Source organism: Argiope bruennichi, unplaced genomic scaffold (assembly GCF_947563725.1).
Source record: "Argiope bruennichi unplaced genomic scaffold, qqArgBrue1.1 scaffold_31, whole genome shotgun sequence".
NCBI lineage: Eukaryota > Metazoa > Arthropoda > Arachnida > Araneae > Araneidae > Argiope > Argiope bruennichi.
In genome coordinates this window covers 30,208-50,552 of record NW_026605934.1, presented here as the reverse complement: position 1 = coordinate 50,552, position 20,345 = coordinate 30,208, and the positions used below count along the sequence as shown (strand labels likewise).

The window sequence follows — 20,345 nt, the reverse complement described above, 5'->3', positions numbered from 1 at the left end:
ATTATATTCTGTACAGTCAAAATTGAAAAAATAAATAAATTGTCTACATTTGTGAAAAAAAATGAACGGAGTGCACCTATGCTGTTACATTTGCGAAATATGTAACTGTTCCTTTAATTTTTTTTTTTCAAATTAGTCTGTTCTCTGTAATCGATGGAATGAAACATATTTGAGCTTGAGACCCAAACTTTTAACGTTTGTGAGAAACACTGGAAAATAAGCATCACTGATTAATTTGCTATAGATTTCTAAAATTCTATTGTGTTCAAAATCATTTCTGTTTCAGGAAGCGATTTTATAATTGAAAATTTTAAGATGTATTATTGTTGAAATAAATATATTTAACTCTGAAATGAGTAAAAACAAATATTTCACGAATGGTTTCAGATATTTCTTGTTTATACTAGTTTTTACCAAAGAAAAACAATATTAACGGCTGTAAAATTTTAGTGAAAAATCAAAAAATAATACATTAACAAAAATAGGTGAAATTACCCCATTTAAATATTTAAGCTAAAATTAGAAACCGATAGAGAATACTGAAAATAAAACAGCAGTCCTTTCAAAATAAATAATATGAATATTCATAACTTTTAAAATTTCAGTAAGTTTCCTTTATCAATTTATATTCCAGTTTTGCATCAAATTGCTTCTTTGATACAGCTGAATTGATAAAGAAACGTCTCCAAAATGATACAAACAAATATTTATTCGACAACTAGATAAGAAGCATAACAAATATACATTTAAAATCCGTAACGAGCATATCCTAAACCTCCAAGGCGTCCGTTGCCAAGACCATATCCTCCATAGCCAAGACCACCATATCCGTATCCTAAGCCAGCCTGTCCAAGGCCACCATATCCGTAGCCCAATCCAGCTGCTCCAAGACCGGCATATCCCAATCCTGCATCTCCAACTCCGGCGTATCCGAGAACGTCATATCCTCCATGTCCGTAGGGAGCATCAGAAATGATGTGGACGGCTGCTGGGTTCTGGTTGGCAGTTCCGGGTTCATTGGTCTTGACCTGAGCTCTGAATCCAGCATGGTCAGCTACGTAGTTAACCTGTCGGCGGATTCCCCTGGCATCGGTGAATCCGTAGCTTCCCTTCACGTTCTTGCCATCACCGACTTCTTCACGATGTTGTTCACCATGCTTGTCTTTTACGCTGTAGCCGAACTTGAAGGGTTGGGAATGGTGGATGGGCTAAAAGAAATAAATATTAGAAGGATTTTTATTTAACCCTTAACTGGGGTAATGCGGTATTTTCGGTCACTCCTATTCTATTTTTAGTTCAATCGAAATGATTGAGCTTATAGCTTCATCTTTGTGACCTTCACTACACGTGCACTTTTTCAACCTTTTTCAGCGGATGCTATCTTTAAATATTTCAGCTATTTCTTTGCTCGATGTCTGTGAGACCGCGCCTCTCTTTAAATGTTCCATTAGAATACAACTCTTAGAAGATGGCTCTAAAACTTGGTCCTCGATATTCATCCAACCTTCTGATCTTCATTATGAAGCAGAGCTCCAGAGACTTTTAAATGAAGCAGAAAGTGATTTTAGTGATGAGGATGTAATTTTTTTGATGAGAGAACGCATTCGACTAATTCTGATATCCATGTTCAAATAGAATTAGTTTTTGTAGTGAAAATGAAAACTGAAATTTTTTTTAATATATTAATATACGAAGAGAAATATCTACAGAATTTACAGGCTGATTTTTATACTAGTACTTAAACTGTACGTTGAAAATAATCTCGAAAACCGTGATACGAATGTTCACAAATTTCTGCGTAGAAATGATACCGATTAAAGAATGGGCCAATTGCCTTATTTTTCATATAAATGTTGAATTTTCCATTATATTGTTTTATTGTTTTCTATATACCTTTGTATACTGGAAAAATAAATATGATTTAAAAAGTAAAAAGTAATATGCTTTTTTTCTAAGAATATTATTTTTTGTAGCATGCAATTTAAGAAGAAAACGTATGTTCAAACGTAGTTACTTTTTTTTTCAATGATAATATATTTTGCAAAATTTCTAAAACATATTTATATATCAAGAAAAAATATTTGCAGAATATTGACTGATTTTCATATTAATACTTTCATTAGAAAATATAAATTTAATGTGAAGAAAATGCGGTCTCGCAGACCACAGCTCCCCAGTAAAGTCCTAAATTTTCATGTCCTTAAGTAAGGGGTTAATGTAAAAAATATTTTTCCGATTATATATTCGTTTACAATTATAGTAGTATTGTGAGATCCAGCTTAAGAATACATTTCTAGTAAGTATGTATAAATAATTTTTTTTTGCAAGCAGATATTTCTTTTGAATATCATATTCTCACTTGAAATAGAAAATTTGTCATTGAATTTTTTATTAATTTTTGCAAAAGCAAAAGTAAAGTTAATGATATAGTCATGATATAACCAAATAAAATTTTCTCTTTAGTAATATGAAAGAGCATGATATAGTGCAGAAGAGTTCATAATTTGGGCACTCACCTCATGATGTAAGCTGGCAAAAGCAGCCACTGCTAAGGCAGCTAAGATGAAAACCTGTTATTAAGGAAAAAGAAACACTCAGAATTTTTAGAACGCATGTATAGTAAATTTAATCAGTAAAACCAAAGAACCAATTCCCCTTTCCCAAGCACTTTTCTGATTTTCTTTTGAATGCTCATGATCTCTAGATACGCAGTTGTCTCCTGAGCTTTGCCTTTCTTCTAATGACCTTGCAAGTGTTTCTTGAGGTCATAATGGGATTTTCCTTCCTCCACATATTCGTCATCAATGATTTAGCAACATTAGGATATTACAATATCTTTCAGCCCCGTTTTCATGCTTTTATTTAAACAGTGAAATAAATGCACTTAGTTTTTTTTGCCCAAGGTGGCCTCTAAGACTGGCTCCGAGAACATGCACATCCCAGACTTTACTCTTTCATTACGCTGCTGTATACGTTTCGTTCGAGAAATGCTTTAAAATTTTATTTCACTGTAAGTTCTCTAAGGAGAAAACCATCTCAGAATTCCCCATCCCCAATCACTATACCGATTTGGCCTATTTTTATTTCATTTGAAAAACCTTGAACATTAGATTTGTCATCACTGACCACTAGGCCTCATTGTCCAAGAGTTTAAGGTTGGTTTGGTTTGTTTATATTATCGCCGCGTTTAAAGCAACGCTAGGGCTACTTTGGGACGGACCTCGTAATTTTGAACCGCTGTCAGATGACGAGGACGGCACCTGAGCTGGCACCCCCCTCTCCACACAACACCATACCAGCGGGAGTCCAAGAGTTTAAAGAAGCACAACAAAATAAATCTTTGACTTCTAGCTACATCATCGATTTCGCGAGTTAATTTAATTATTTTGAAGATACAGCATATCTTCCAGAATGCTCTCAGTTTAATGCTCAAGGTTAATTTAAAATAATATATTTTATTTTTTGCTGAGATAACGAAAATTTATTTCGCATGATTTGATCAAAATGATCTATTAATGGGATTTGCGAACAACAGACAGATCTCGTTTAAATTAAGCTATTTATTTAAATACAACAAATTAATATAAACTTATGTGTTGAGAAAATGCATATAATGCAGTTTAACTTGAATTGTTTCCCTTCATACTTAATGAAATTAATATTATAATAAAAACGTATTTTAAAAATCTCTTATTAAATTTTTTATAACAAAAAATTATAAGTAAAATTAAATGAAGAAAGATCTATTCTTCAAATTTTATATCTTACCTGAGATATCATTGTGAATGTTATTGCTTAGAAAGTAAAAGCAAACTGATACTGTGTATGAATTCAGGCGTATTTATATATCAAGAGCATGAACGAAATGAAACTTTAAAAAAAATAATATTGAAAAGTCAAATTGCTTTCTGCATGATTGAATTGCTATTTTAGAATATAACGAGTTATTGTGATCTGATTATTAGATTAAAATTTTTTCATCAATGCTATTTTTCTCATTTACATTAATTTTCTTATTACGCAAATACACTGGTGCAAAGATATTTTTATTAAGTGCATTATCACATATTATGGAATGTAATTTTAATCAACCTCTAAATAAAACAAATTGTATTCGTAACAATTGTTTCTTTAGGTTTAGAAAATTGAATTAAAGAGACATTCTTTTTTTTTCGTTTTCAGGCTTCAGTCCTTTGAAATATTTGAAAATATTGCAAATTGGTATGGGTATCTCTCTAAAACTTTCTCGCATACTCTCTAATAAAAACATTATCCCTCTTTGCCGCACAAAAATTGTGGGCTTTGGATAAAGCCATAAATCTTTTGCATGGCATTATCAAATCGTTATCAGCCGGTTAATACAGAAGTAACTAAAAATCGAATATATATATATATATATATATATATATATATATATATATATATATATATATATATATATATATATATATATATATATATATATTGGATGCCTTTTCCCCCAACTAATTGGATCCAAAGTTTGATAGAAAACTACAATTGTGGTCAAAAGATATCTTATTAAATATCATTAATTTGAGACATTTGTTTTTGCTTTATACATATCGCGTTTACATACAGATCGATAGGCAGCGTATTCTTAACCTCACTCTTTTAATGTCTAATAAAGGTCTTTCTCCTCTTTCATCAGAAAACTATAAATTCTTGAATAGCAGTGGCGAATCGCTAGCATCCAGTTAATACATAGTATCCGAAACTTGAATATATATTTAGAACTTTTTTTCAATTTGATATAAAACTTTAATTGTAATCAAAAGATATCTTACCAAGTATCATTGATTTGAATCATGCGTTTTTGTTTTACATGTATCGCATTAAAAAGTATGCGGAAATACAGACTATATAGCTCATTTCTCGTACAATGGTTTTCAAAATTTAATATAGATCTATAATTTAGGTTTAATTTAATGTGTTTTAAATAATTATTGCAGCTATTTTTTGAAATTTCAATTAATCAGAAATTAAGCGAATTTTTAAAAGTTTTCTGCCATTGCTTCCAAAGACAGTATTGCATAACAATAAACAAATGGCGTTTTTACAAATTAAAAACAATTGTCTTTTTAATGATACAAATTTAATAATCGTGCAAATCATTCTTGAATCTTGTCAATTTTTTTGTAATATTTTTTGAATTAATTAAAAAAAATTCGGGTAGTTTGTTTTATTTCCAACTGTAGATTACAATCCAATTTCCAAATGTAGATCAAATATTTAATCGCATGATTTTCTTCCATTGCCGGAAGATAAGGATGAAAGATTCTGTTAGATTTGTAAAAGAATAATTACTTGATCAATGAAAAAAGTTAGAATACTGCGAAGTTTTTTAAAAATGAAGTGCGTTTACATTTAGTAGCGCTATGATGTCACTCGGAAGAAATCACATCAGAAAGGTTGATTATTCAATGAAGAGAATATATTTAAGATAATAATACGGCATTAATGCTGACGATTTGGCGGAATCATGGATGTAAAAATACATTTAAACGATTTAATTGAAATTAAATAAAAACGTGATTACAGATGAGCCCGGTAAATATTTATTAATCTTTAATTTCTTCCTGTTACAGAAATTATGATTGAAAAAGGCACATAACTCTTTTTCTTCTTTTTGAATGGATCAATCGTATATCGATGCTATAATTTTATTCTTTTCCTCATAGATTGGTCAAGGAGTGATTTTCAAGTGACACAATGCAACTACAAATATAGTTGAATAATCTAATAAACACTGTCTTATTTTCATAGTGACTGCATGCTCGTTTTTTCTTCAAGATGCACATTTGCTTCTAAAATGTAAGTAGTATTGCATTTTTAAATTATGCCACATGAAGACGAAATGTCTTCATTTTATATTCATAAATATTTTCCCATCTATGGATAAAAATTGTAAGAATTACTGTCTATAAAGAATTTAATTTGATTTGAAAAAAATTATATTAAAGCAGCATTTTTACAAGATTGATAGAGCAGTGTTCTATATCACAATATATTTATAATTTTATGTGACTCAACGAACAGTATATATAAGGCACCATTATTTTAGTAATTACAGCAATTTTGATTTTAATTCTATTTGATTGTTTGGATATGATGCTGAAAGGAAGAAAATCTCGGTCGATTTTGTACTTGGCCTATCTAGGTCATAGGGAATGGAGTATGATGGTGACGGTGGATTGAAGTTCTCATTTTATTACATCTCTTCTATTTTTGAAAATATATAGACAATTTTAATTGATAGAACAATTACCTCAACGTAATAATAAACATTTGCTTGAAACGAAAATTTTATATCACTCCTACAATTTGCAGCCGTACTGTATGAAAAAGTTTGAGCTTTTTGGACGAGAGACGACAGAAAAAAAAATACAACTGACGAGATTTTTCAAGAATACCGTAAATGAAGTTGTGAAAAGATTTTGATATTAATTTTTTTTCATTCCTTAGCTTTTTAGAAATTGTAGTTGTTGAAATAATTTCGATATAATTTCAATATATATAAAATGAGTGAAAACGAAAAATTCAAACGGTTGATTTTCCCTTTTTTATGCTAAAATTTCAGTATTCCTCTATTTATTTATCAGTTTTGTAATATGCTTATTGACGCATCTTCTAAAGGTGTCAAAATTCAAAATAAATAATCCATTTGCAGAGAAAACATTAAATAACAAAACAATACTCAACAAATATTAATAATTGCTTATAACATTAATAACAATTGGTCTGAAATAATTGCCTTCTTTCTTTATGTAAATAATTGCTCTTTTGCTTTATGCAAATAATTCCTTTTTTGCTTTATACAAGATTACTTTTTATGCAAAATAAAGTGCTGTAAATATTAAAAACTTTGAATAGGAAATTTTGATGAACTTCGACATTTCATGCCTCTGAGGATCCAAAATACTATTTTTGGACTTATGCCTGTTTGTGAACACAATAATACCAAAACATTTTAATTTAGACGGATTAAATTTAAACACCAAAACGTTTTGAGTTAGATGGGTTATATTTAGTATGTGATTTTCCACCGTCAAATTTGTAGGTTTTTATGAAATTTTGAACAAAATCAAAAATTCAGAGGAAGTATGTCTGTCTTATCATTAATAATTTTCGAACAATTAATCAAATATAATTTTATTTTTAAATTCAAAATATTCTTTTTTCATGAAGCCAAATAAATGAAGATACACATTTTATTTTAAATTACTTTCAGAAATTAGTTAAAAACGTTTTCTATCATCATTAATAACAGTTCTTTCTAATGAAATAAATTCAAATATATATTTATCCTTTTAATAATTTTAATTAACATTTTAAAAGCTCAATAATATTGCGAATGGCTGAATTAAAGTGTGAATTAATTAAAAAAAATAACATAGCAAAAAACACTTTCTGCAAATGTTAAAAATTATTATGGCTCATTTTAATTGAATATAACCAAAAATTTAATAAATTTCCTTATAAAGAATATGCAAGTTTGATTATGCTTAATAAAAGTCAAGATACGACGAAATTTGATTTCATTTAATTCATTAAATGTTTTATCGCCTTTTTATCTTAACTTAATAATACCATTCCAATTTTTTTTTCTTTTTAAATGCATACTTTATAAATGATGATACCTTCTTAATGTTTCGTAGTTTCTTAGGCTGAACTAAATAAAATGTGATATGTTTTATTTTTGTTTCAAATAATTAATCAATAATTTATATCGGTAAGCGTTTTCCTTTTAAATAAATTTCTGCAATACTATCTTCAATATTACCAAAAAAAGATTATTTCAAATAGCAGCAAACATAAAATTGTTCATGAGATTTTTTTTTCTAATAATAGGAATTTATTTCTTCTAAATTCAGAAGTAGTAATAATTCTAAATGTATGCTGTATTAAAAGCAAGAAGAAATATGAAAATATTGTTACTCTTAAATTTAGAAGTTTGATTTTTTGCAATTAATTATCACTTATCTGTGTTGGAGTCAATTTTTTTAAAGTAGATGCCATTTTTTTTTTGCTCCTTGTTCTTATCAGATTATTAATTCTAATTTTTATAATTCAAATAATTATTTCTTAAAAATATTCTTTGTTTTTAAACAAATGCTTATTATTTTTGGGAAAGAAATATTTCATGTTTTTTTAGTTATCTTTAATAAATAAGATTTACTTTCGATTATTACAGGCTTAACTTTATCAAGAAGAAAGCTGAAATGTTTTATTTAAAGCTGAATGTTTTTTTTTGAAGCTGAAAAGCTGAAAGCTTTTTGAAAGTCCTAGTTATAAACACAAAAAGAATATTCGTGCTGATTTCATACCATATTTTTAAATAATTGTTTTAGAGCACTTATTATTATTAAAAATGAGATTGACCTAATTTATGTGAGAAGAAATCCTCAAATAAATTTAAACAATTTTGAATTAAGTACAAATCAAAAGAAACATCAAATTTTATTCTTATCCTGATGTGATAAAAATTATGTTTATAATTATTACTAAAAGAATTGATATTAGATAACTCATTTCGTTTAATTCTAGTGATATGTTTTAGCTTTAAAAGAGCTTCGAATAATATGAGGCAAAATCTTCAGACAAGATGAAGAATTTTGTCTATTATAGTTGCAATTTTAAGTACCTATTTTCTAATGAACATTTCATTAATGGAAAGGCTTAAGATAACTCAATTTAGTTAAATTTAAAATATAATTAAATTTTAAAAAAGTTGATATAAAATAGTATTTCATTCTGAATAAAGAGTAAGAAGTTTTGAAGTTCGTAAATCCTTTCTTTTTTGTTAAACTCAGGGAAAGAAAAATCTAATCATTCACTTTAGTCTTAGATTATTTACATTTTAAATTGAAAAAAAAAATATTGAATGCATTTGCGAAAAAAATATTCGAAATGGAGCAAAACGATTATGTTTATGGAATGTACTATTCCTATAAATATTTTTTTTTCTCAAATTAATCCTTCCTCTATAATCGATGGAATTAAACCATTTTTAGCTTTAGCTCAAACATTTTACATTTATAGGCAACACTGGATAACAAGCGTCACTAATTAGTCTGTCAAATATTTCTAAACTTTTATTACTCCCAAAATCATTGCAGCTTTATGCAAAGATAATATAACTAAAAATTTCAAGAAGTATTATTATTCTAATAAATATATTTAACCTTGAAATTAGTTAAAATATTTATTACAGGTTTTTTTAAAAATATTTCTTGTTTATATTATATTTTATCAATAAAAACATAAATATCAGCTGTGAAATTTAAGTCAAAAATCAGGAATAATACATTAACAAATATAGATAAATACTTAAATCAAAATTAGAAACTGATACAGAATACAGAAAATATGATAGCAGGTCTCTCAAAATGAATAGTATGAATATTCACACTTTTAAAGTATAAATAAGTTCGCATTATCTTTTAATACTCCAGTGTTGGGATCAAATTACTTTGTTGATATCATTGTGATGATTTTCAATTGATAGAAGAAGAAACGTCTCCGAAATAAGATAAATAAACATTTATTCCACAACTAGATGAGAAGCATAACAAATTTACATTTAAAATCCGTAACGAGCATATCCTAAACCTACAAGGCGTCCGTTGCCAAGACCATATCCTCCATAGCCAAGGCCACCATATCCTGCAACTCCAGCGTATCCATATCCTAAGCCAGCTGCTCCAAGACCACCGTATCCGTAGCCCAATCCAGCTGCTCCAACTCCGGCGTATCCACCATGTCCGTAGGGTGCATCAGAAATGATGTGAACGGCTGCGGGGTTTTGGTTGGCAGTTCCGGGTTCATTGGTTTTGACTTGAGCTCTGAATCCAGCATGGTCAGCTACATAGTTGACCTGTCGGTGGATTCCTCTGGCATCAGTGAATCCGTAGCTTCCCTTCACGTTCTTTCCGTCGCCGACTTCTTCACGATGTTGTTCACCGTGCTTGTCCTTTACGCTATAGCCGAACTTGAAAGGCTGGGGATGGTAGATAGGCTAAGAGGAAAAAATTATTATTAGGATTTTTATTTAATGTAAAAAAAATGTTTTTCCGATTATATATTATTTTACAATTACAAGTAGTATTGCGAGATCTATAGTCAATTGTTTTTGTTTTATTTACTGACTTAGGACAATAAAAGAAGTGGAAAGGAAATATTAACAGTGGGAGAATACACTTCTATTAAGTATGTATATTTTTTTTCGCTAACAGATATTTCTTTTGAAGATCATATTTTTACTTGAAATCAAAATACATCATTGAATTTTTATGTATTTTTGATAGAGCAAATGTAAAGATATTCATATATATTGATATATTCATGATATGATCACATAACATTTTCTTTTTAGTAATACGAAGGAGTAAGGTACAGGGAAGAAGAGTTCATAGTTTGAGCACTTACCTCATGATATAAGCTGGCAAAAGCAGTCACTGCTAAGGCAGCCAAGATGAAAACCTATTATGAAAGAAAAAAAGAACAGTCAATATGTTAGATTGCATGTCTATAGTTAAATTCACTGGCAAATCCAAATTCCCTAGTCCGAAACTCTTTTCTAATTTCCCTCTAAATGCTCATAACCTTTAGATACACAGATGTCATCTGATCTTCACCTTCCTTCTAATGACCTTGTAAGTGACACCTGGGGTCATAATTTGATTTTCCGTCCTCTCCACATTCGTCATCAATGGATTAGCAAAATTAAGGTACAGATTATTTTTTAGATCCTTATGATGTTTTCCTTATAAAAGGGAAATAATTACCCTTTTAATAATTAACCTTTAATTTTAATAATAATTAATTTTTGTCCCCATGACGCCCTTTAATATTGGCCGCCCTTCATTACTCTATTGTATACACTTTGAGAAATATTTAAAAAAATTTATTTCACTTTAAGTTCTCGAGGTAGAAAACCATATCAGAATCCCCCAGCTTCAACCATTACTAATTTGGTAAATTTTTATTTCATTGAAAGCTCTTGATTACTTGATGGGCCATCACTGGCCACTTGCCTCCATTATCTAAGAGGTTTAAGAAGTATAAGAAAATGAAACTTTGATTCCCATCACAATAACGATTTTACCAACAAATTTCATTATTTTGCAGACACTGTATATCGCCTCTCTGTTTAATGCCCAGGGTTAATTTAAAATAATAAGCTTTTTCGATGAAATAAGATATAATTCATAAAAATTGGCTGACATGACCAGATTAATACCATTTAATAGTATAGTAAGGGAACAACTGTTCGCCAAGAGCGTGTAGTTTTTGTTCAAATTAAGCTATGTTACTGTTATTTTAATTAAATTTTTAAAATTAAATTAAATGAGCTATTCCAAATTTAACTGTTTTTTAAAAATACTTTAAAATGTAAGTTGAGAAAATGCATGTAATGTAGTTTTTAACTTGTCTTGTTTCTCCGCATTCTTATTGAAATTGGATCATTTCAGGTTTAAAAATCAGAATCTTATAATCCATTTTTCTCTCATTTTCTGATTTGACACAATTTGAGGCTTTATACACTTGCGAATTAAGAATGATATTACGCTATTTTTATATTTTCAGGGATTATTTGTCATACTGATATATGTAGATAAATATTAAAAATTTTCTATACTTTACATTTGTAAATTATAATAAAATAGATTTAAGGATTATATAATATTTATTATGATGAATTACAGATTATTGATTAAAATATAAACAATAATTGAAATAAGAAATATGACCTTTGGTATTCTAATAAAAATGTATTTTAAAAACTAATTTTTTTAAAAAAAATTATATTTATAAGAGAAATAATTGCGATTAAAATTAAATGAAGAAAGATCATTTTAATAACTGGATATTCTAAATCTTACCTGAGATATCATTGTGATGTTTATTTGCCAAGAAAGTGAAAGCAAACTGATACTATGCATGCTTTCCGGCGTATTTATATATATCAAGAGCATGCATGGAATGAAACATTTTTTTTAATAATATTGAAAGGTCAAATTGTTTTCTGCATGATTTAATTGCTATTTTAGAACATTTAAAAATATAACGAGTTATTGTGATCCAATTATTAGATTAACATTTCTTCATCGAAATTTTTTCTTAGTTACACTAATTCATTGATACAGATATATATTTATTAAGGGCATTATCACATATTATGGAATGCAATTTTAATCAACCTGGAAACAATTTAAACTGTATTCGTAACAATTTTATCTTAAAATTTAAAAAAAATTGAACTAAATGAATTTTTCACTCTTTTGAAATATTTGAAAATATTATAAACTAGTATAAGTATCCATCTAAACTTTTCTCGCATATTCTTTAATAAAAGCATTATCCCTTCTTTCCCGGGAAAAAAATAAATTGTGGACTATGGATACAGCACTAAAACCCTTGCATGGCATTGTCGAATGACTATCATCCGGTTAATACACAAGTAGCCAGAAATCTTATATTTATTTTGGATATATTTTCCACCAATCGATTAGATTTAAAATTTGATATAAAGATACAATTATTAAGATCTCCTATCAAATATCATTAATTTGAGTTATTTGTTTTTGCGTTACAGGTATCGTGTTTACATGTATATGAAAATACTGACCGACAGACAGTCCATTTCTTGTAAGATTATTTTCAAAACCTAAAATGGAAATATAATTTATATCTAATTTAGATTTAGATTTAAATAATTATTGCAGCGATTTTGTGAAATTTTAGATAAAATTCTATAAAATGATTACGATTAATTAGAAATAAAGCGATTTTTTTTGCTATTACTTTCGAAAAAGTATTGCAAAATAATAAATATCGCTTTTACAAATTCGAAAAAAAATTGTTATTTTAATGATGTAGATTTAATAATCGTGCAAATTTGTAAATTTTTTGAAATATTTTTTTGGCTTAGTTTCCAAAATTCTGGAAATTTAATGCATTTCCAACTGTAGATTACGCTATTGTACTGAAATTCGAGCTGTTTTAATTCTTTCATCAAATATTTAATAGTGTTATTTTCTTCCATTGCTGAAGATAAAAGATTCTGTTAGATTTGTAGATGATTATTTACAAGATCAATGAAAAACTAATGTTAGTATACTGAGAATTATTTTTTAAAAAATGAGTAGCACGTTTACATTTTTAACTGAACTGTGATGTCACGGGACTGGTCTACGTTAGAAAGGTTATTAAAGGAATGATTATTCAATGAAGAGAATATATGTAAGATAATAATATGACTTTAAGTTTGAGGATTTGGTGGAATCATGGACGTGAAAATGCATTTGAACGATTGAATTGACATTAAATATAATCACGAACCCCGGTGAGCACGGTAAATATTTACTAATCCAGCGATTCTCAACCTGTTGGGCGCGAGAGCACTAGAGGGGGAACGCGAGAATATCCAAAAGAAAATATTATTTAAAAAAATGATTAACTGACTGAAAGGAAAGTACACATACACATAGAAAACAAAATACATTTCGACATATTTAATAACTTATTAAAATAAAATAACTTACTTAATCAAAACATACTAAATTAAAAAGAAATTTAATAATTATTAGTGACTTCCTTGGACCTGTCTTGCAAAGCAGAGTTTTTCGAAGGATGGCTTAATATTAGAAATTGCCATCCTCAGTTCTGTTTCTATATCAGAACTATAGATATCAGATCTATATCAGAACTATAGATATCAGATCTATATCAGAACTATAGATTTCAGATCTATAGGTTTCAGATCTATATTTTGTCTCCAAAAAAGCTACAGCAGAAAATCCAATTTCATAAAGGTAGGATGTTGAAAATGGTAATAGAATGCGAAATGCCCTTGGTTTTAGGGCAGAAATATCATCCTCTACTTCTGCCCAAAATTCAAATAATGATGATTTATTACTAAATTTTTTTTTAGTTTCGCCACTTGTCGTGAAGTCTATGAATTTTTTTTCCTTGTCAATTGAGAGTCCTTCGGGAGTCTTATGAAATGGCTTCCTAATCCACTCGTAACTTGCTTATCAGTTTGTCGTCAGCAAGAAAATACTTTTTAAGATTCTTTGCCAGCATGGCTAAATGATTTTCAATGGTTACAAAAACAACATTATCATGTTCTTCTTCAGCCTTGTAAATTTTAATACAATCACTCACATTTGCAAACACTGTTAAGTTTTTCTTTGCTTTAAATTTCTGCTTCACAATTCCAATTTTCTACAAAAAGCATTAATTTTATCAGTCGTATCCAACATAAGTGTATTTTCTCCTTGGAGTTGAAGATTCATTTAATTTCTCGAATATGTCGACCAAGTTGCCGAATTTCATCACAAATAAACCATTGCGAAAATTCTCGACCTCTGTTCGCTTTCTTCTTCTAGGAAAATGGGGATTTCTTCTCGTAATTCATAAACACGTCGCAAAAATTTCCCACACGATTTCTTGCCTCGCAATAAAATAGTAACGCTGAATGTACTGAACTCATGTCTTTACAAAGAGCGGAAACGATTCTCGATTTCAGGGGTCTCATTTTTATATAATTTACTACGGTTACAACCGTAGTTAACACAGTATTGAGACCAGGACTCATTTCTTTCGAAGCCAAAACTTCTCTGTGGATCATGCAATGTGTCCAGACGCACAGAGGCGATTTTGGTTTTGCAAGTGCTTGTATATCTTGTAATCTTCCGGACATTGAACGAGCACAAGCGGTGCATATTCCGACGCAATTTGTCCATTCTATGTTTGCCTCGTTCATAAAATCATTTAAAATAGTAAATAATGCGAGCGCTGTTAATTTGAGTTCTATTGGTTTGCAGAAAAGTAGTTCTACTACTGATATATTATCACAAAATCGAACATAGTTAATTAAATGAGCATCTTTATTACTATCTGTTGCTTCATCAAGCTGTATTGGAAACAATTTGTCACGTAACTTCGAGACAAGCTGACATATATCACCAATTCGACGAGCAACAGTATTATTTGAAAGATGTATGGACTGCAATTGTTTTGAAAAATTATCTCCAAACATAATTTCTACAATCTCAATTGCTGCTGGCAAAATAAACTCTTCACCAATGGTGTGAGGATTTTACATCTGGCTATTTTATATGAAACTTTGTAAGATGCAATTAAAACTTTTTTTATTTACAGACAAAGTTTCTTTAAAAAATGATTTTTGCTTTTTATATGATTTTAATTTTATTTTGAAGAATTCTCTGGGTTTGTTGACGCACTCACTATGAAGCATTTCCAAATCTCGTTTAAATTTATTAGGTTTCATGCTGTCTGTGGCCAACATTTTTGAGCAAATGATACACGGAGGCCTCTCTTCTTCATTTACTTCAGTACTGGTAAACCCAAAATTTAAGTATTCTTGAGAATATTTTCTTGATTTTATTTTCGGAACCAAGTTCGTCTGTGTACTTGTTGAGGCTTGACTATCGTCTAATGCGTGCTTACTTCCGCTTAAAAATTAATCCATGAGTCTGCATAAATCTGCGGCCGTGAATATTTAATACGTTGAATTGCAATTAACACGAAAACATATATAACATACACATTCACGATAGATTCTATAGCAATAGAAGGATCGACTCGAATGAGACTAGCTGGAATTGGAATTTGCGTTATCGAACATTTTCCTTCTTCATATGAGAAAAAAATTTGCTCTACGCATGCTCGAGACGGCATTGGTCGTGTGGATTCCCTGCCACAAATATTACTTATTTTTTTCTCTTTTGTTTAGTCATGCTTTTGTTTTATTTCTTTTATTATTCGAAAAAATGTATTCCCAATTTCTAAATTTAGCTAACCCCGTCTAAGTTAATTTTTATTAACGAATTTTTCTACTTTCATATTCTTTTAACGTTATCTCCCTGTTTGGCTTTCATTTCAAATATAATATTTAAATTTTCCCCGCTTTCATTCGCTTCATCTATTCACCGCCCGCTTCGCAAAATGCCAGATGTGGTTTCTCGCCAACGTTGGCTTGCTTTTACTCTTGTTTTGGCAGTTAGTTAAAAATAATTTAAAAACAGAATCCAAAATACTCAATATACATTACTGTTGTATACACTTTATTGTAATCGGGGTGCGCGATGAAAATTATGATTGAAAACTGGGTCGCGAATACTGAAAGGTTGAGAAACGCTGTACTAATCATATATGAATTTACAAAGTTCTTCCTGTTACAGAAAATATGATGGAAAATGGTATATAACTCCTTTTCGGCTTTTTGAATGGGCCAATCACATATTCATTATATAATGTTATTTCGTTTCCTGACAGACTGAACAGGGAGTGAATTCACGAGACGCAACACAAATACACATATCGTAGAGCAATCTAATGAAAACTGACGTCATAATGGATTGACTTCATAATGACGGCATGTTCGTTTTTTTCTTCAAGATGCACAGTTGCTTCTAAAATTTAAGTAGCATTGCACTTTTAAGTTATGTCACATGAAGACAAAATGTCTTCATTTTATGAAGTTTTTCATTTTATATTCATAAATATTTTCCCATCTAACACATATGAATAAAAATTGTAAGAACCGCAGTTATCAATACTGTTTATAAATAATTTAATTTGATTTGAAAAAAATTATTTTAAGACAACTTTTTTACAAGATTGATAGTTATATTGCTCTATAGCACAATATAACTATAATTTTGTGACTCAACGAACAGTACATATAAGACACAGTAATTTTAGCAATTACAGAAATTTTGTTCATATTTGATTTTAATTCTGTTTGATTGTGTGGATATGATGCTGAAAGGATCAATATCTCGCTCGATTTTGTACTTGGTCTATCTAGATCATAAGGAATGGAGTATGATAGTGATCGTAGGTTGAACTTCTTATTTCAACACATCTTTTGTATTTTTGAAAATAGATAATTTTAATTGACAGAATATTTGCCTCAACGTAAAAATTAACATTTGCTATTAAACGAAATTTGAAACTTAAAAATTAAAATTTGCCTCAAACGAAAATTTTATTTCAGCCTTACAACTGCACACATGATTTTTGAAAAAGTTTGTGATTTGTGGACGAAATACATGAAAGAAAATACGACTGATGGGATTTTTCAACAATAGCGTAAATGTAGTTGCGAAAAGAGCTTGATATTTCTTTTTTTCAGTACAAATGCTCAAAATTATTGTTGTTCATGTTTATTTTAACTTAATATAACCAAAAATTTGTGAAATCTCTTTATACAGAATTTTCAAGTTCAATTATTTTTAATGAAAGTCAATATAAGACGAATTTTGAGTGTATTTAATTTACTAAAATTTTTATTGCCTTTTTATTCTTTACTTAATACTGCATTTTTTTTTCATTTTAAAGGCATACTCTATAAATAATGTTTTTTAAATATCTCGTAGTGGAGTGGTTTGAGTTACATAAAATGCCATGTGTTTTAATTCTGTTTCAAATAATTAATCAATTATTTGTTTTGATAACCTTTTTCATTTTTAATACATTTCTGTAATTATGTCTTACCAAAATAGATTATTTCAAATAACAGTCAGCAGAAAAATGTACATGAGGTTCCCTTTAAGTAATATGATTTTGTTTTTTCTGAATTCAGAAGTAATAATGATTCTGAACAAATGTATCATGCATTACAGACAAGAAAAAAAAATGAAAACTTGCTAAATTGATAAAGAAATGTCTCCAAAATGATGCAAGCAAATATTTATTCGACAACTAGATGAGAAGCATAACAAATATACATTTAAAATCCGTAACGAGCATATCCTAAACCTGCAAGGCGTCCGTTGCCAAGACCATATCCTCCATAGCCAAGACCACCATATCCATATCCTAAGCCAGCCTGTCCAAGGCCACCATATCCGTAGCCCAATCCAGCTGCTCCAAGACTGGCATATCCATATCCTGCACCTCCAACTCCGGCGTATCCGAGACCGGCATATCCACCGTGTCCGTAGGGAGCATCGGAGATGATGTGAACGGCTGCTGGGTTTTGGTTGGCAGTTCCGGGTTCGTTGGTCTTGACTTGAGCTCTGAATCCAGCATGGTCAGCTACATAGTTGACCTGTCGCTTGATTCCTCTGGCATCGGTGAATCCGTAGCTTCCCTTCACGTTCTTTCCGTCGCCGACTTCTTCACGATGCTGTTCACCGTGCTTGTCCTTCACGCTGTAGCCGAACTTGAAAGGTTGGGGATGGTGGATAGGCTAAAAAGAAAACAAAAATAATAAGGATTTTTATTTAAAGTAAAACAAATGGACTTCCGTTTATATGTGCTTCCACAGTTACAGCAATATTGTGAGATCTTTAGTAAGTCCTTTTAGTTTTATTTACCGATTTAAGGCAATCGATAGAGTGTTATTTCATGAAAGGAAATATTAACAGTTGAAGAGTTTATTTCTAATAAGCGTATAGAAATAATTTTTCTTAGTGAGTTGGTATTTCTTTTGTATTTATATTTTTACCTGAAATATAAATTTTGCCATGCGACTTTTATGAAATCTTGCAAGAGAATTGTAAAGATATTGTCATAAATTGTATTCATGATATAACAGCTTAATATTTTTTTTAATAATACGAAAGAGCAAGACACAGAACAGTAGAATTCAAAGTTTGAGCACTTACCTCATGATGTAAGCTGGCAAAAGCAGCAACTGTTAAGGCAGCCAAGATAAAAGCCTGTTATGAATGAAAAAAAAATTTAAAAAAAAAGAAGAAACATAATGTTTAGAGTACATATAAAGTTAAAATAATCGGCAAAATTAGTGAACCAATTCCCCAAGCCCAAACACTCTTCTGATTTCCTTATGAATGCTCATAACCTCTAGATTGTCACGAGCATCTAAAAGACCTGAGCAATTGACGTCTAATATTCACCATCCTTTTAATGACCTAATAAGTGGTTCCTGGGGTCATAATGTGATTTTCCTTCCTTACCGCATTCTTCATCAATGTTTAGCAAAATTGGGATATGAAATTATTTTTTAAGCTTTTCATGATACTAGTCATTAAAAATTAAAATAAATGAACTAAAATTTAGACCTCGTGACTCGCTGTAAAACTGTCGCCTTTGTCCCTCTCATTAAGCAATGAAAGAAATATTTTAACTTTTTTATTTCACTGTAAGTTCTCTAAGGAGAAAACTGCACCCGAACTAGCCCTGTCGCAATCATTGCACCAATTTGACCAATTTTTATTCCATTTGAAGCTTCTTGAATGTTAGATACTGAATATTGATGAACTTGAATTTAGATACATTTTTGGCCACCTGCCCTATACTGTCCAACAGTTTTAAGAAATGTAACAAAATAAATATATGATTCCTTGTCAAAACACCGACTTCATAAATCAATTTTATTACTTTTGAAGATACTATATTGCATTTGGAAGGCTCTCTGTTTAAGGCTCAAGGTTAATTTAAAACAATAAATTTTGAATAAGAAGTATTTTATGAAAACTGGTTGATATGACAAGTTCGTGCCATCTTTTAACAGAGTGAGCGAACAACTGGTATTAATATTAACATTTATTTTGTGCAAATGCTTATAATGTAATTTAATTTGACTCGTTTCAAATCAGTCAAATAAAATTTTTTATATGAACGTAAAAAGTTGAATTTTGTAACAAATTTTTCGATCATTTTCTATATACGAGAATTTTAAGCTTTCTACAATTGTAATTTATCATTGACATTACATTATTTTATATTTTCAGGACTTATTGTACGCATCGGCAGGGTCACGGTGGTTTGGTGGTAAAGTCTTGACTTCGGAACGGGAGGATTTCATGTTCGAAGCTTAATTCCACCGAAGAACCGTCGTATAAGCGGGTCTGGTGCACGCTAGATCCGTTGGGGCGAAACTGCTTCTGTGGTGTGGTGCCAAAGCTTGGAGACGGGTAGCCAGCTCACGTGCCATCCTCGTCATCTGACAGCGGTCCAGAATTATGAGAGCCGCCTCAAAATAACCCTAGCTTTGCTTTAAAACGAGACGTTAATATAACTAAGCTAAACTAAATTTTCATATCGACAAATGCAGATAAAGTTTAATAAAGTCTGCACTATATCATTGCATGTAAATTTAAAAAAAAAGATTTAATGATTGATTTACTAATATTTATTATGATAAATTATAGATTAAGGATTAAAATAGAAAAATTAATTATAATAAAAAATATGTAATATGATTTGATAATGAAGATATATTTTAAAAATAACTCTTTCTAGAACAAAAAACTGTAATTAAAATTAAATAAAGAAATATCTTTTTCCTAGAATTTGATATTTAAAATTCTTACCTGAGATATCAT

The 20,345-nt window shown here is 29.6% G+C and overlaps 3 protein-coding genes across 3 annotated transcripts; all 3 read right to left on the bottom strand.

Moving 5' to 3' along the window:
* Positions 1-746: 746 nt before the first annotated feature.
* Positions 747-3,780, bottom strand: LOC129961534 (adult-specific cuticular protein ACP-20-like). Its single transcript, XM_056075007.1, has 3 exons — positions 3,769-3,780; positions 2,517-2,570; positions 747-1,208 (listed from the first exon to the last, which is right to left on the bottom strand). Exons 1-3 carry the CDS (start codon positions 3,778-3,780, stop codon positions 747-749), a joined length of 528 nt encoding a protein of 175 aa, XP_055930982.1.
* Positions 3,781-9,601: 5,821 nt separating this feature from the next.
* LOC129961532 (cuticle protein 16.8-like) lies at positions 9,602-11,915 on the bottom strand. Its single transcript, XM_056075006.1, has 3 exons — positions 11,904-11,915; positions 10,447-10,500; positions 9,602-10,036 (listed from the first exon to the last, which is right to left on the bottom strand). Exons 1-3 carry the CDS (start codon positions 11,913-11,915, stop codon positions 9,602-9,604), a joined length of 501 nt encoding a protein of 166 aa, XP_055930981.1.
* Positions 11,916-17,782: 5,867 nt separating this feature from the next.
* LOC129961531 (cuticle protein 14-like) lies at positions 17,783-20,345 on the bottom strand. Its single transcript, XM_056075005.1, has 3 exons — positions 20,334-20,345; positions 18,663-18,716; positions 17,783-18,244 (listed from the first exon to the last, which is right to left on the bottom strand). Exons 1-3 carry the CDS (start codon positions 20,343-20,345, stop codon positions 17,783-17,785), a joined length of 528 nt encoding a protein of 175 aa, XP_055930980.1.

What these genes read in the sequence shown, in the direction of transcription:
- LOC129961531 (XM_056075005.1), bottom strand. An exon ending in TTGCCAGCTTACATCATGAG is followed by an intron (nt 18,245 to 18,662) that starts GTAAGTGCTCAA and finishes TTTTCTTTTTAG; the next exon opens with CCTATCCACCATCCCCAACC.
- LOC129961534 (XM_056075007.1), bottom strand. An exon ending in TTGCCAGCTTACATCATGAG is followed by an intron (nt 1,209 to 2,516) that starts GTGAGTGCCCAA and finishes TATTTCTTTTAG; the next exon opens with CCCATCCACCATTCCCAACC.
- LOC129961532 (XM_056075006.1), bottom strand. An exon ending in TTGCCAGCTTATATCATGAG is followed by an intron (nt 10,037 to 10,446) that starts GTAAGTGCTCAA and finishes TTTTCCTCTTAG; the next exon opens with CCTATCTACCATCCCCAGCC.